This window comes from Diplotaxodon limnothrissa, linkage group LG20 (assembly GCF_057381915.1).
Source record: "Diplotaxodon limnothrissa isolate DT_005_m linkage group LG20, D_limnothrissa_male_GT1.1, whole genome shotgun sequence".
Classification (NCBI taxonomy): Eukaryota; Metazoa; Chordata; class Actinopteri; order Cichliformes; family Cichlidae; genus Diplotaxodon; species Diplotaxodon limnothrissa.
Genome location: NC_140615.1, coordinates 34,924,495 through 34,941,526, shown reverse-complemented (window position 1 = coordinate 34,941,526; position 17,032 = coordinate 34,924,495). Strand labels below are relative to the sequence as shown.

Here is a 17,032-nt window from a genome sequence, read left to right as displayed (position 1 = left end):
TGAAATTGAAACAGATTCAATATTGCCAAATACCGTGTAATTCTCTATGACAGCGCTTTGTATGTCTCTCAGCTTTATTGCATTGTTTGCAATGACCATTGCACAAATGGCTTCTTCTTGCTGTGGGGTAAAAAGGGGCCCTCTTCCGCCTCCGCGAGGTTGTCTTACAATCCTATGTGGTGCAGAGTGAACTTTTTGTGAAATTGCAAATACAGTACAGTAACATGTGATGTGTCTGAGTTGGCACAGTACAGTACAGTGTATTACTGTTTGCATACCTGTTTTCCCTACGGAATGTTTGAATGATTGAACTGACAGTAGTTCTTCCAATATTGGGTTGCACCCTTCGACCAGCCTCCTCCATGGTGAGGCCGTGATTGACAACATGGTCCACAATTGTAGCCCTTATTTCATTAGGAATCCGCCTATATCTGCCTCTTCTCCCTCTTCCCCTTCCTCCCCGCATCCTCACCCCTCTTCCACGGTGCTGACCTTCCATTTTGTGTCACAGAAGTGCAGAAATGGTACACACTAGCTCCTGCGCAGTTTATATATGCTTGCCAATTGGGGATTCACAGGATTCATCCATAATTGACAGTGAACAAGTTGTTTGTCATTGGTTACAACTAAACTTTCACACGCCTCCTCATAAGTGACAGCTGTAATTCACCTTAGATCAATTGTTCAATTTCGGAGACATTTCCAGGAACAATGATACAGAAAGGTATAGGATTTGCTTGACAGATGGCCAATATTTGGCATGTGATAACTAGTTCAACAATTTTGTGTGTGATGACTCAAGCAATGGATGTATGACTATTAGTTTTATTGGGAACGACTATTCAGCATCTATAGGTATGATTACTTTTGACTGAGATGACATAAGCAAATGGAAATGTCAGAAAGCAGCAGGGAAATGTATGGAAGCAACTGATTCATGTCCAAAATCATTTGCAGTTTGTTCAGAGAGAGGAGACATTGCTACTATGATGTGCACAAATGACTGAGTGTTGTGGAGGTTGAACTAATAGTTATGAGAATTTGGTAAATTGTGTGTGTGTGTGTGTGTGTGTGTGTGTGTGTGTGTGTGTGTGTGTGTGTGTGTGTGTGTGTGTGTGTGTGAGCACTGAAAGAATGGATGTTATCAGTCCCTGGTGGAGTTTCCTCTCGGACAGGAAGTGGGCTTCCTCTGCTTCCTGTTCGCCTCTCCTGTGTGTGTGTGTGTGTGTGTGTGTGTATGTGTGGTCCCAGGAGAAGTCTCAAAAGAACAATCAGTGTAGAAAGAGAAAGAACAGGAATGAAGCAGCTGTATCAGAAGCTAAAATAACTCAGAGGCAGAGACACTTAAGGAATAATGGAAAAACCAACGGAAAGAAAGAAGCAATGACAAAAAAGGCAAAGTGAAGCAAAAAATAAATTCAGGAAGAGTGTGACCTGGACCAGGACTGACCCACCACAGGATCAGCACAGAGAAAGACGGAACGACTATGGACTATGAACCAAAGAAATCCAAGAAGGTATTGTAGCGCCTCTTCCACATTTCAGTTTTTGTCTTTTCATTGTTTTTGTGTCATTTGGATGTTGATGACTTAAACTCATTTTGTCACATATTTTCAAAAGCCACTGACGTTTATGTTTATGCAAACCAAAGGTCCTTTCAAGTATCCCTTTAATTAGGCATCTTCACAAGCACAAGCTTAAAGTCAGCTGATTTCAAATGAGTTACAGACACGAGTCGGCTGAGTTTGACTTTGTCTGCCATCGATCAACAGCAAACTATCTTCACTTATCAAGCTTATCAAGCTTATGTCCTCCTAAAGATGAAAAAGAAGTGATAAAAGACAAGGAACCTTTTTTGTTGTGTGATTTCTGCTGACCGTGTAACCAGTTGGCCCTTGTTGATTGTAAAGATATCCTTGATCCATGATTGTGGTGCTAGGTTTGGCTGCTGGGTTGTCAGTATCTTGGCCAGCACAGCAGTTAATCCGTACGTCACTGACACTAAACCAAGGAAAGGTGCTGGGCCTTCCTTCCTTCTTTTAATTAATTTTTTGCAAATAGAATTTGCAATTCAAAACCAGTTAGTCTGCTAACATATGGAAAGCCCAGAGGAGTTCCCCCTAAAGGCCTAAATGTTTGACACCTCATCAATGACCTATGCCCAGATGGCAAACACATCTGGGGATAATCTGAGCCGCTTTTGGCACATTAGACGGTAAACAATGTGGTATGTTTTGAGCCAATCAAAACATACCACCCCATGCCCCTCCTCTACACGCCCCCCTGATTGTGTGGGCCTGACACAAGGCAAAAGCCATGATCCAACCTCATAGAAATATACAGATGCTATTTGAATTCTCTTGTGAGGATAGTCTCCTTCTTCTTCTATTCTACCATCTGTTGCATTCATCCCTAGCTCGTATATCCATACTACAACCACTCAGTAATGATGTTTCTCTAAACCAATTTGGTGTAATGGGGCCATCTGACTGTGACATGAAAGCCAAAAGTTCTTGATTTGGCTGGAATCATTTTTTAAAAACATGTTCTCATTACAAAGTTTACTAAAGCCTGAAATAAGACATTAGAGAGAGAAAAATATGTTTATTTAAAATGAAAGTTTGGAAAAATACTACGTGAAATCAAAAAGTTTCTAAAGCTAGGTGGGAAATTAATCCCTGCTGTGACCCAGGCAGGTTGTTAGATTGAACACATTCATTACAAATCCAATTATTTCCCTTCTTTTTGTCTCCTCAAAGACACAGAACCAGAAAAAGAACAAAACTCATTATAAGCATCCTCTGTCTTTCTTGTTAAATTCAGCTGACAAAAGAGATGTTCATCAGAAATCTGCCTACACAGAGATCTGCGCTTGTTATAATTCACAGAGAGAGACAAGACAGGTTTCTGACTCTAAGACAAGCTAATGTCCTCTCTCTGTTCAGTGTGTGTATGTGTTGTATTGTCCACTCTCCTTATGCCTTCTAGCTACAGTTAATGTGTGTTTGTGTGTGTGTGTGTGTGTCAGTGGGTGTCTAACAGTGTGCGCTGTGTTGTCAGTGAGTCTCAGCGATGAGCTGTCAGAGATCACTGCTCACCTGTCAATCACTGCTGGAACAGCCCAAGGCACATAGTGCGGTAACACACACGCATAAACACACACGCAATTATACCGAGGCATGCATTTACACACAAATTAACCTTCTCAGTGGCTGCAGCTCAAATTCAAACTCAAGACACTATCAGTCACTGAACTGTGCTCTGGTAATTAGAATCACAACACTCATTTTCTCACTAAATAAACACTTTGTTGATGATTCAGCTCTTTTTAATTGCCATTAGGTCTAAATCACCATCAACGAAGAAAAGTACCTTTACCATAATTTTAGCATTTTTAATCTAATTCACATCAAAAACTTAAAGTTAGAGCTAACTCTAAATACACAGAAACTGGGATGTAGCTTACGTTGTACAGATCCTTGTGGATGATGCTAGAAGAACGGTCATTAAATAAACACGATCTATCCTCTCGTAATCATAAATATTGGCCAATAAACTCTGAATCCGTTGCTCTAAACATAAACATACAGAAAACATCTGCGTTTGATGCATAAGGACCACAAAATGAGACACAAGATAAAGTCTTGTTAGTAATACAAGGCAGCTGCACTTCACCTTGAGCTAAATGCTAATACTGAGAGACTATAAAAAAGGATGGAAGCACTCCAATAGATCGAGGAAGCTGACAAGAATTAGTGAGCTTGCTTTTTCTGGAGGTTTTCTCCCTGTTGATGCCACGTGGTAGCTAATAGAGAATGAAGTGCCCTGAGATGACCTATGTTGTGAACTGAGATCTTTTTTGTTTATCTCATTCTAACACGCTAACATTTGCTTTTGTGCATTTGTAGACGTAAAAATAAGACCTAAAACTCTCACAAAAGCCTCAGATTTCGTATCTCTTCGTGAAGTATTGAGCTATATAATATGTTGACCTTTTTGCTGCTCTGTAAAGATCCAGGAAACATCAACATGCTTACCAAATATCATGGCAATCCATCTAAAACTTGTTGAGACATTTCAGCAAGAATCACAATGGTGGTGCTACAAGAAAAGGCTGGAAATCACCAAACTCACAAGTCAAGTTTCATCATCTGGAAACTTGACATGAAGAAAATATTGGACCAATCAATCAAGCAGGTGTTTGTTAAGTGGCAGGTTTGGCCTTCTAGTACAAGTATTAGAATATCCTCTGCACTCAATGGCTGTCGAGGGACTCTTCAATATTTAGCATCCTTGTTTTCCTCTCCTTTAGGCTTTTGTCTCTCCCATTAAGCGACTGGTCTGGTCCAAATCTGGTCGTAGACAAGTTGATCGAGGAAACATTTATCGCCGCCCGCTGCACACCGTCCCCCTCTACCCACCCGACTACCTCATACACCCCGAGAGACTCATCTTTGACTATGTGGAGAAGGAGGTCAAGGTAGGGCCATGAATAGGCCAGGAGAGCGTAAAATACAAGAAAAAAATATATACTTGAATACGCCATGACAAGTTGCTTTTCTTTTGATCTCTGCTCATAGTTCCTTGGTCACCTGACATGGGTCTCAGTTTCACTGAACCCCTCCAGTCGAGATGAGCTGCTACAGCTACTGGACACAGCCAGGGTTAGTAAACATTGGATACTGTCATGGTGATCCGCGAGTTAAAGTACCTGAGTTAAACTGTGATGAGACAATGACACTGTCGTCTGACTCGTTCGTGAATAATCTACAACCACGTGTTCCTGTGTGTTTGTCAGTAGCAGCTGAAGGTGCTGCCGCTGAAGACCAGCGTGGACCAGGACTGTATCCTGAGCCTGTCTGCTCGCTGTCTGCTGCTCACCTGGAGAGACAACGAGAAGCTGCTGATGAGAATCCCCACACATGAGATCGCTGCTGCCTCCTACCTGAGAGATGATGCACTGCACCTCCTGGTCCTCAAGACAGGTGAGACCGAAGGTGGTTACTGAATGACAGAGGAACAACAATAAAACTTTTTAAATGATGCTTTCAGTTTTTAGTTAAATTAAACAAAACACTTGGCATTAAAGCATTTGGGGAATTATCATCACATACTGGAATACAGACTTTGTTTGCCCCTCCCTGAGCCTGGTTCTGCCGGAGGTTTCTTCCTGTTAAAAGGGAGTTTTTCCTTCCCAGTGTCGCCAGAGTGCTTGATCATAGGGGGTCTTATGATTGTTGGGTTTTTCTCTTTATGTATTATTGTAGGGTCTTATAATATAAAGTGCCTTGAGGCGACTGTTGTTTTGAGTTGGTACTGTATAAATAAAATACAATTGAACTGAAAAGTTTGTTTTCTCGTTTTTTATTTATACAGTGTGTTAGAGAATCTCATAATGAAAATATTTGGCTATCTGCATTTTTTTTTTGTCCCCACTGGACAAACTTTCTCCTCTTTTTTCTTTCCCCTCTCAAATAATTCAGGATTACAAAAACACATTTTGCCCCTCATGTCCTTACTGCAAGTTCAAAATGCTGATATGTCTCATACTATAATCTAAAGAAAGTCCTGTGAAAACAGAGGAGATGCTGAAAATGTCAGATTTTGTGATCTATATGTTTTGTGTAGGTCTAAATGTGGACACTGTGGTTGCTGGGGATGACAGCCTGGACAGGAAAAAGCCAACTGGCATCGACGGGCGACGTCAGACCATGAGCTGCAATGCTGACCCCCGACCTGCCGGGGGTACGATGGAGAGGCGACACACCATCTGTGGAGTTGACTGGAGGCCATCACTGTCCAGGAGTAACCATGATAAAAATCAGAATGTGGAGCGAGGAGGGGGTGGTGGAGGAAGTGGGGAGAAGGGAGGTGGAGGGAGTTTAGAGAGGAAGAGAGTCGGAGGGAGCTGGGAGAGGAGGCAGCCAACATGTAAAACAGGAGGGAGCTGGGAGAACCGCAGGGCAAGACCCATGAGCGGGAACTGGGGCGTCGGAGTAGGTGGAGGTGGTGGTGGGAGCTGGGAGAGGAGGCACGGAGGAGGGGGTGGAGGTGGTGGTGGAGGAGGGAGCTGGGAGAGAAGGGGAGGGACTGGTGGAGGGAGCTGGGAACGGAGGCAAGCGTGCACGGGGAGCTGGGAAAGGGGGAAGAGCTACGGCAGCTGGGAGAGGAGAAACCACAACCCACTGGAGCCTACGCCCTGCCCCGACGCCTACTGCAACCTGGTCATCCTGGCTGTGGAGAACAGGGTGGGTCAGACGCGCTTCAAGAAATGAGAAATACTTGACTTAATTTAAATTACAGCTTTCAGAAGTTGTGCTTGGGGACCTCATTTTGTGATTTTTTTGTAATCTGTGTTTGACTTACAAGGCTGGGGCATGCGTCTCCTGGCTGTCTGCGAGTTAATGTGCAAGTTAAAGTCCCTCCATGACTAGATCATCAAATTACAGACACCTGGACACCTGTTTGGTGGGACCTGGCCAAGTTCATTTGATTATCAGGGTCTTTCATCAATAATTAGACGTAGCATACATAAATGTCAACGCACACGCACACAGAACCGCTCTAAAAAGAGAGCTCTCTTACAGCTCTAAAATAACTGAATAAAACGAACCAGCCAGCGCATTTTCATATTTCACAAGGATAACATCACATTTAAAACTTTAAAATACACAAGTGCGCACATGCACACACCCACACCTGTTGTTGTCTTGACTGTCTCTTCCTTTGAACACCTGTCAGGACCTCTTCTCTCCATTTATCTGTTGCACTTGCAGCAGAGTGGAGAAGCAATGATTCATACCTGAGCGGAGCTCAATGAGCTTTTCTCACAATCTGCTACCCGTTAGAAAAAGAATACAGACTTTAAAAAAATCCACTGTCAGTAATAATAATAATAATAATAATAATTAGAAATATTTCCAGTGGAGAGTGAATTAATTTATGTAAATTTCACTCTTATTAAAACGATAACAGATGAGTGGGTCTCTCTGCTGCTGGGTCTCTGCCACTGATGGTGAATTTTAATTGAACAACGATTTCAGGTCATAAAACAAAAAGATGAGTTTATGATTGCTGCTACAGCTAACCTCCAGATTAGCTAGCTTGTGATCTTGCTGAAGGCCATCTCAACCAGTTTAAAGGTAAATACAATGAAACAAAAAACATACAAAAAATGCATACAAAATGAATAAATACATACAAAAATTTAAATAAATAAAAAGTACATTATTTTTCCCTGTTTTCTTCTGCTCACCTCATCTGGTTTCATTCATTTTGCCTGTACTGCCAGCTGAGTTGGAGATAGACTACTACCCAAAGTTGTGCAGGGGAAAAAGGTTTAGGTAAAATACAACATGAGTTGTCAAGGATACTTGGTGATATGTTGTTGATATACCTATCAAAAATGTATAGCTTCATGGTGCCTGTAGCTCAGGTGGTAGAGCAGGTCACCTACTAACCAGAAGGTTGGTGGTTTGATCCCAGTCAGTCATCCATTGGAGTGTGATAGGAAGCACGTAGGAGAAAGTGCTGGTGTGAATGTAGAAGTTGTGTAATGTGCATTTGAGTGCTCAGAGTACAAACGTGCTGTATAAGAACCAATTAATTTACCATAATCTAGTTTGAGACAGTAAAATTCTGGCATTTTGTTTCACTTGCCTTTATGATGGACCCTCAGCTGTGGTCAAATACCCAAAATGCCCACTGAATAATCTTCTTTCTGAAAGCTGTGGGCCACTGTGCTTTTTGAGTTTAGTGCTTTGAGTTTAGTTTGCCTGCTCTTCTTGTTTTCAGTCCACCTCGGGTCAGACACCTGAGATGAACATGATTCTTACAAGTCATCCCAAACCACATCTTCCCCAAATAAAAGACACAAAAGCAGCCCGGGAGAATCATCATTCCTTTAACTCCGGCTATGAGGGCCTGACCCAGGCAAACACAAAAGACGATGAAGGAGTAAATCATGAAAGGAATGTCATAAGAAGCTATAATAATTTAGTGAAACAAAATTGCAGAGAACCTCAATTAATAGAAAAAAATCATAAGAATGTATGAAATTTAATGCCCGCTCCCCCATGCTCAAGCCAACCCTGCCAGTGTGTGTGTATATTTATATGGCTGGTTTTATTATGACGCTAATAAAACCAACAAGCCAAAACATGTTAGCCTAGCATGGGAGGCAAAAAAAAGAAGCTCTGACAGGAAATAAAATGAAAAGCAAATGAAATGCAAAGCATTGTTTAATTAGGGGTCTCCAATCATTTGCCTCACATGCTGAAACAGTGGAAAGTAGGGCGACACTGATGATGATACACATTCATCGGCACACACACAAACAGTGATAGTGAGACTCTGCAGTCTTACATAACCTGGATCATTACATCACACTTACAGCAGAATTGCTTTGTCATTGCATGTGTGTGTGCGGTGACAGGGTTCCTCTGTCACTGTTAACCTCTTCTCCCGAGTAATAATTTGTTTTGCCTCAGCAGCAGCAGGGTGTCATTGTTTAACTGGCTCAAATGACGCTAACAGCCTCCAGCCGTGTTTCATCACATCAGTGGACTCCTGTTTCTGCTTTCAGTGGTTGCTGGTTTATATCCTGACACTTGTGTGCCTTTGAACACACTTACTTATGTGACTGCTGCACTGAAACTGGAATTTGCTGTGCGCAAAAGTGATCGAAGGGTAACTCAAGGTTTAAAAGATGATGTGTTTGATCGATGTGTCTGCTAATTCAGCCTGACAGCGGCCTCTGTGTGTTTGAATGTGCGTGCAGGATGCTGCAGAGGAGTACTGTTCCCTCATCTGTCAGATGTTCCAGATCATTTACGGCCACCAGACCATCGAATGTGTTGACAGGGCGGGCTTTCACTACACCATGCCGGACCGCTATTGGCTGCAAGGGAGTAAGTAATGCTGCTATATAAATCTCCAGAACTGTATATGTACCCATCTCCCCATAAATTTGCTAATTTTCTTCCTCCCCAGAGGATGAACCATTATGAATTTAATCACCGTTTTCAGGATTTGAGCAAAACATAATTAGTACTGTTTTATTTCCATTTGTCTTTTGGTTATTTTTTGAATTTATTGATAAACACTGCAGCCTCTGTGGAGATTTAAAGGCTAACTACTGTCTTGGGCAGGTGAATAGTAGAAAGCTTATTAAATGCTTCTGTGTCTCTGCACAGGTGACAGCTGTCTGACGGACATGTCTTACAGTTATGATCCAGAGTTTAGCTGCTGCAGCTCATAGTAAGTAACATGCTGCACCACCGCTTCTGTGAGACAGAGTCATTTAACCTCACAAAGTCAAAAAGTTTTTAAAAACTACTTTTACCAGGTAAAATATTCACATTCCTGCAGTTGACGTTTTTAGTCGGGATTATCACAGGTTTTCAGGACAGTAGGTCTGTTTTTTATGAGAGGTTTTATTCTGATGTCCTGAATACAAACCGAACGATGACAGACTGATGACCTGCCCAGGGTGGACCCCAGCTGTCGGCCTGTGATGGCTGAGGTGGACGCCATCGTTCCTGTGACCCTGAACTGGATAAGTGATGAAGATAATAATTGGTTTAAATAGTTTAAATATGAAAGAAATTGTATTTTAGTATTTATATTTAAACTCCCTTCATCCAGCATGCATTCTTATAGCACTTTATTCTTTGTAGATTAAGTACTGTATGTGAAACCTGCATGGATGGATGCAATGGGGACAGTATTTGGGGTTCATTGTCTTGAGGACTCTTTGCTATGTCAACTACCAGTTATAAGCCTTGTAATGTTGAATGGTACTGTGTTGGTTTACAATGTCTAACATGAAAATAAATTTAAAAACAACAACATTTTACTGTCAACTCCATTAAAAGCCCAGATAACTACATTAATTAATGAGCTAGAATCCCGTAAGAATGATGCTTTATAGACACTAAGTTTTATAAATAGCTACTATGGAAGAATGGTTATTAGATGCTTTGATGTGAACTATAACTGGCACAGAAGCATCGCATCAACTCAGTGAACAATTGGCAGCTTATCAGCAGAGGTGGGACCAAGTCATTGTTTTGCAAGTCTCAAGTAAGTCTCAAGTCTTTATCCTCAAGTCTCAAGTCAAGTCTCAAGTAATGTCAGGCAAGTCAGAGTCGAGTCTCAAGTCACTGGTGTAAAAGTCCGAGTCAAGTCACAAGTCTGAAACTTTGAATTTCAAGTCCTTTCGAGTCTTTAAAAAAAAAAAACAACGAAAAAATAATGTTGCAGTTATGCTAAATGTAAATGTTAGACCATGTAATTTTAAAATCTGTGTTTTTCTCAACACATGACAAAATAGTGAACTTAGAAAATATACACAAATTGTGAAATTGCACCTCTTTAAAATGCAGCTCAATTAAACCTAGCTCCAAGAATAATTTTCACCGACAGTTCTGAGATAAGCTGCATGTTATTCTTGGATGCGGTTGTAGGACCGGCTTTAAAATCGCATGACAAAAATATCATACACATTAAAAAAAACTGTATCACCAACGTAGCCTGGACAACATTTGCTAGTTAGATGAAGTCAGCTATCTCATCGTAGCATATTTATATGCATATTTATAATCATACGGTTCTTGGAGTGAGTGCACACACTCATGAAGTTTAGTAACTTCAGGTCACTGCAACAAGCCCAGGTACAGTTTACCGACGGATGGGTGCAGGACCTTGAAATGCACCGTGTAGAACGAAAGACCATCGTACGTATCATAAGTTTACCAGTCTCACAAATCGTCGTCATAAATACACATTCATTAACCGTTTATTAATAGGACCTTTGAGATCAACGGTAATTAATTAGTAGTGGAAATAATTTCTGGTAGCATCACAGAAATGTAGCAGTGACAATAATATTGTATGCTGTAATCGTACTGGGCAATTAGTGATACAAAAAACCTGTTTTATCCTGTGAATAAAAGTATATGTTTTTGTCAATGTACCATAATAACAGAGGCGAAACGCAATATTGTGTCAGGACAATTCACTATTTATGCACAATAAATAAAGGAGCATAGCGCGACAATTTCTGTTCAGCGCCAGACTTGCTTGTAACCTATATCACCAGTTATGTTATGAAAGTGACGTATTAACTACTAAAAAACACTGACCTTTGTGTAAATGCTTGGAGCAGACTAACCTGTGAGCTGGAGGGTTCTGGGACGTTATATTTGACCTTTGAATGGCTGCAATCCAGGCCACCCGTCGCCTCTTTGTTACTTCGGAAACATGGCTCGAACAATTTCTCTTCAACGAGGTAATCCGATAACAACCGATCTCTTTACCCGTCGGCTTCCCGTGGCTGTCATGCGACCGGCTATTGCAGTTAATAATACAACGGCTTCTTGACATTTTTGTTTTTCTTTTTATCGCTGTGTGACTGATTTTAATTGAAAGCCTGCGTGCGCTAGTACCGCTTGCCACGAGTTCCCAGAATCCTTTGCGGTTCTACCCGTGAATGACGTCACATTTTCAATCTCTATATAATATGCATGTTAAATTTTATATTTGGGGTAAAATATCAAGTCTTTTCAAGTAAACCGGTTCAAGTCCAATTCAAGTCCCAAGTCATTGGTGTAAAAGTCCAAGTCAAGTCACAAGTCTTAGAACATTTTTTCAAGTCAAGTCTAAAGTCATAAAATTAATGACTCGAGTCTGACTCGAGTCCAAGTCATGTGACTCGAGTCCACACCTCTGCTTATCAGTAGCTGCTGTGATGTGATTATTGTTTATCAGTAATCCTCTCCCTCTCTCGCTCGCTCGCTCTTCTTCTGTCTTTCAGTGATGGTTCCCAAGATGCCTTCGATCTCTACTACAGCGAGACATACAGCGAGAGTTCATCCATCTCTCTGCAGGACTCCCATCGTAGTCTGGCATCAGTCAGTGATGCAGGAGACAGTAACCCTGGCCTGCTGCTCATGCAGGAGTACATGATCACTGTGAGTGTTTGTAGTGACTGCTGTTCAGCAGTCTCACCCACAGCACATGAAACTGGCTCTTCATAGTGGAATCGATTTGTACATTTTGAATTTGGTTTGCATTATGCCACACGACACTATATAAACTAATAAAACTTTTGAATGAGAAGTCTGAACATTGCAATAAAATAATTGTGTTTGCACAAGTCAAACAGATTCTCCTGTTCACACACGGATGTGCTGCAGACAGGACAGTGTGTGTAAACAGATCATTTTTAGAGCAATGAAACTAGATGTAAAATTATTAACAAAGTACTTAGAAGAGGTTGTGATTACACTGCATTATTGCCACAAATGGGAAAATTCAATGAACAAGAAATGTTACCTGCTTGTTTGCATCATCATCTTAGTCTCCTTTTATGTGTGTGTGTAGCTGCGTAACAAGCTGGCTCCAGTGGAGCTGCAGAAGTTTGCGGTGTTGCTGAGAGAATACAGACTGGGATCAAACATTGACTACTTCTGCTCTGAGTTGCTGCAACTGTATGGAGACAACCGCAAGTTCCTGCTGCTGGGTGAGAGATGTACAGATAGAGTGGAACAGACAGAGAGAGAGAGAGAGAGAGAGAGCTCATTAACTTACTGAAACCCTGTGGCATACCACAACCTACTATCCATACTATGTTTGTGGTAGTGTTGCAGGGGAAGCAGAGTCTGTATACTCATGTGTGTGTGTGCATGTGTGAGTACTCTTGGTGTGTGTTTACTGCAGTCTGCGTAAACCACAGCTTCCTGTTTGTGAGTGAGAGAGAAAGGAGGATAGTATGATGTTTTCCTCCACACACCCTGTTAATCCTCAGCGTGCTGTATAATCATCATTATGAAAGATTTAGTGGTGGCTGAAGAAGAAAACTGGCTGAGGAGTCGTCACGCCTGCATTTTAAATAACGTAGAAAAGCTGTTTCTATTGAACTCTACTGTGTTTAATATTAATACATAGTTATTAACTATTAATAATATGAATTAATTGCGAGAGTTTATGAATTTAAGACAACATCTAAAAGATCATTTACTTGTGCATTTGATACATTTTTACATAAAAAATAGTAAATTCAGAAAATCCTGATATGAACTCTGCTCTTCTACATCCATTAAAACATGCAAAGAAGAGTAAAATATAATATAGTTACAGTGAGGTCCGTAATTTGTTGGACAGACTTTAATTTTGACTAAACAATTGATTGAAGTGCAGCCTTTCAGCTTTAATTCAGGAGGTCAAACAAAAGTTTTGCATTTACTCTTCAGGAGTTACAAACATTTTTATACACAGTAATATATTTAAATATAAAGATTACTTTTAATATGAAAATCTGTTGCTGTGGGTGTAAAAAGCTCACGCCAGCTGTCCAGCACGGTGGTGGAGGGGTGATGACCTGGGCTTTTCTTTTTGCAGTCATTGAATCAACCATGAACTCCACTCTGTATAACAAAGTATTCTTAAGCCATATGGGATGCCATCTGTCTGTCTGTTCTAATTTTTTTTTTTTTTTTTTAAATTGACAACTTATTACTTTTACTTCTTACACTGGTTAGTTCTTTTCTTTTACTGTTTAGTTTGCAGTTCTGTGGGGAAGATTACAATAATGCACTACGTTGGGCTGGTGCAATACAGGGTGTGGTGCTCACAGTCAGTGTAGCAAGGAAACATCAGCTTAAACTTAAGCTAAGCCAAGATTCTGACATGCAATACTGCACAGTGGCACTGTGGTTAGTACTAAAGGTTCAAGGGTAAAACTTGTTTCTTTCCAGGTGCTCCAACTTTCTCCCAAAAGCATTTTTTGAATTTTAATTGGTGATTGTAAATTAGAGACGGGACAAGCACCATCTGCCCTGTGTTTTGTCCAAAGGTCCCAGGAGCCTGATAAAGAGTAACCAACTTATAAAACCACAATAAAACTGTGAGAACATTAAAATAACTAAATAAATAAGAATGACATAAATTTGCAGGATTGTAATTAAAAAGCATGTGAAAAAGGTTATCATGAAACCCTTTTATAATGTTTTTGAAGATTGTTATGTAATTGTTAGAGAATGTTTTGGGAACAAAGTAACAATTTACTGCTGAAACATTACAAAAACCCTGAATTCTAATGTCCTCAGGTTTGTAGCCCAAAGACAGATTCCAGCCATCGTTTAGCTGCCTTTGCTCTGTAAAAATCAAAGAAATCAGAAAATTTGTAACATTTTAAAAAATAGTAATTTGCCAGCACACTACGTTAAAAAAAACTGCTGTATTTTGCAATATTGTGTAGTTGGTATAGGCCTATTGTGTTTCCTCAGAGTCCATCATTTGATTGTTTGTCCTTCGTGTTCCAGGGATGCGTCCATTTATCCCAGACAAGGATGTCGGCGCATTTGAGAGTTTCCTGGAAAGCATTGGGATTCGGGAGGGTGGGATTTTAACCGACAGCTTTGGACGTATCAAACGCAGCATGAGCAACATGTCTGCCACCGCCGTGAGAGGGTATGTAGATGTGGTAGTGCAGACTGATATGATCTCAACACATGCTTTTATCATATAGAATTACAGTCAAAACATAAATGTGAGTTTTTCAGACCTTTTCTGTTTGTTTTCTGTTTTTCCCAGCAGGTATGATAATTGCTCTCTAGCCTCAGGATCTCAGGAATTCAACCGACGTATCACTGACATCACCCATGACATCGAAGCACTGGGTTTCCAGGACACGCACGATGACATTGAGGAGGAAGACTACTACCTCTGATGGAGCGACAAACCGAAGGAATTTAGACAGTCTTTCAACTGTGACTCCGCCCTACTGCCTCATAGCAAGCTCGAAACATCCACAGACTATAAATATAAATAGTCTGACAGTACCTGCCTTCTTTTATTTTATGTTTTCGATTGAAATTCAAGCTCTGAGGAATGAAAAAAAGAGTAAACAACATGAGAGAAATGCACAGTTTGTTAACTGAAATCCTTAATTCAGAATAAGAAACTCAACAATTAATTATTTTATTATTATTTTTCCTTTAAATTATGTTTGGCACTAATGTGTTTTCAACCAATGGAGTGTGCTTCCTTGCAAAACAATGCACGTAGCCACTGTCTGATTTTGAAATTTTCATTTGAAGCACAAGTGACACATATTTCAATAAAAGAGTCAAGTACAAGTACAAGTACATTATATTACGACATAATCACAGAGATTAAAGGTGTGAGCATATGCGTTGTGTGTTTTTATTTTTACACGTTCAATAACTTGACAGGAAATGCCTAAATAAAACATAAAAGTAATGAAACATAATTTGAGCTGTGTTGTCCTGTGAAAGTTTAGATGGAAAATCAAAATGGAAACAAAACATTGAAAAAATATCATTTTTCCTTTTTAAAAATGTGATATTTAGCATTCAATCATATCAGTCACCATTCTTTACACAAAGACACTGTAGTATTATTTTCCGATGGGAGTGTAATATCCACATGTCACCACAGGGAGGCATGGCAGGATTCAAAAAGAAAAAACTTGATTTACATCACTGGATCTCAAATAGAAACAGATAGATTTGTCTCCGTCCCAACGGTGCATTGACCTATTATCATGGCAGCAGCATCATGACCTTCCCATGGTACACTGCTTCCCTCCCCTCCAGCCCTCTATGCCAGCCTCACTTAGCATCAGAGCCCAAGAGAGTCAGTACACCCATGAGCCTCACCCGAGTCACTTAGTCTCATTATGTAAGAGAACAAAGCTGCCTGCATTTATTTGTAACTTTATTTTCATCAGAAGCGATACACAGTCCTCTAAACGCATCATCGTTAGCCAAAAGGCTGGTTTTAATCTCTTGAGAATGAACAAATGGAAGAAAGGCGCTGCGAACGGCTCTGCAGAAAAGTGCTTTAAAAATATGAATTCATGGAGAGTACTGGGTGTTCTAGAAGCAGAGAGGAGAAAGGAGATGTTTACAGTTTTCCATTTAATATAGAAAACCCCACAAAATACCTTGTGACTAAGATTCTTCACACTTGACAAGACTGACAAATAATGAAAGGCTTTCTTTTCTGTTCATGTAAGCTTTTCCAAGCTCCTTCTTCATTTTCCAGTTACTTCTTGACCCACATCTAAAGTCAGAGGTCGAGATTACAGTTTTTGTGTCTTGAAACTTAATTTGGCATGTGAGGATGATACCAGGAGAAGCAATTAGATAATGTTCAGTTCTATTATGAGAAATGAAGATAATTTATGTTGAGCTAAGCCTGTAGGAAATAAATGCAAGGCAAAGTAAAGTGTGTGTGTGTGTGTGTGTGTGTGTGTGTGTGTGTGTGTGTGTGTGTGTGTGTGTGTGTGTGTGTGTGTGTGTGTATAAACTCAATCCTCATCTCTGGAATCATCCATGTGGTAACGTTTAATAACATATCATAATGTCATCTTTCTTTCTATGCACGCACGCACACACACACACACACACACACACACACACACACACACACACACACACACACACACACACACACACACACACACACACACAAAATCCCTCTTCCAGTGTCATATGAAAAACACTGGGTAATCCTGGGTTCGTGTTTTCCTAACTATAGATGAGTCCCTCAAATCCAAAAGATGTGTTTAAGTTTTTGTTAGTAACCAAATTTGCTAAATTGGCTTAAAAAAAGGATTTCGTGTTAAATTATTAATTTAAAGGCCCAATTTATTATTAGTTTTTGAAACAGCTGTTTTATCTGTTTGTCTTATTTAAACTAAATATGTGCCACTTTGATGATATTGCATTATTAAAAAAAACTATCAAGCTATCAAGACAGGCTTTAGAAACAACTGCTGAACTTTATTTCCAAAATACGTGTGTACTGTGTGAAGAAATATCAACATTAAAGTTAGATTTCAAAGTTACTTTTATGTCATCCACACATTTACGGACACACTTTGGTTAAATTCCCTCCACCAGATGCTTTTAGTAGCCATCAACAAGATTCTGGAATAATTCCAGCTTTATATTTAAACACTCTTCCTGACAGACTTTATTTAAATTGGTTGGTTTGGTGGATT

At 40.2% G+C, this 17,032-nt stretch overlaps 1 protein-coding gene across 1 annotated transcript; it reads left to right on the top strand.

Moving 5' to 3' along the window:
* The first annotated feature begins 1,297 nt into the window (after positions 1 to 1,297).
* ccm2l (CCM2 like scaffold protein) lies at positions 1,298 to 14,895 on the top strand. Its single transcript, XM_085344487.1, has 11 exons — positions 1,298 to 1,517; positions 4,313 to 4,480; positions 4,581 to 4,664; positions 4,802 to 4,985; positions 5,629 to 6,248; positions 8,780 to 8,909; positions 9,195 to 9,258; positions 11,816 to 11,972; positions 12,385 to 12,523; positions 14,325 to 14,472; positions 14,596 to 14,895. The coding sequence occupies exons 1-11, from the start codon at positions 1,488 to 1,490 to the stop codon at positions 14,729 to 14,731; spliced, it is 1,860 nt and encodes a 619-aa protein (XP_085200613.1). The 5' UTR covers positions 1,298 to 1,487; the 3' UTR covers positions 14,732 to 14,895.
* The last annotated feature ends 2,137 nt before the right edge of the window (positions 14,896 to 17,032 follow it).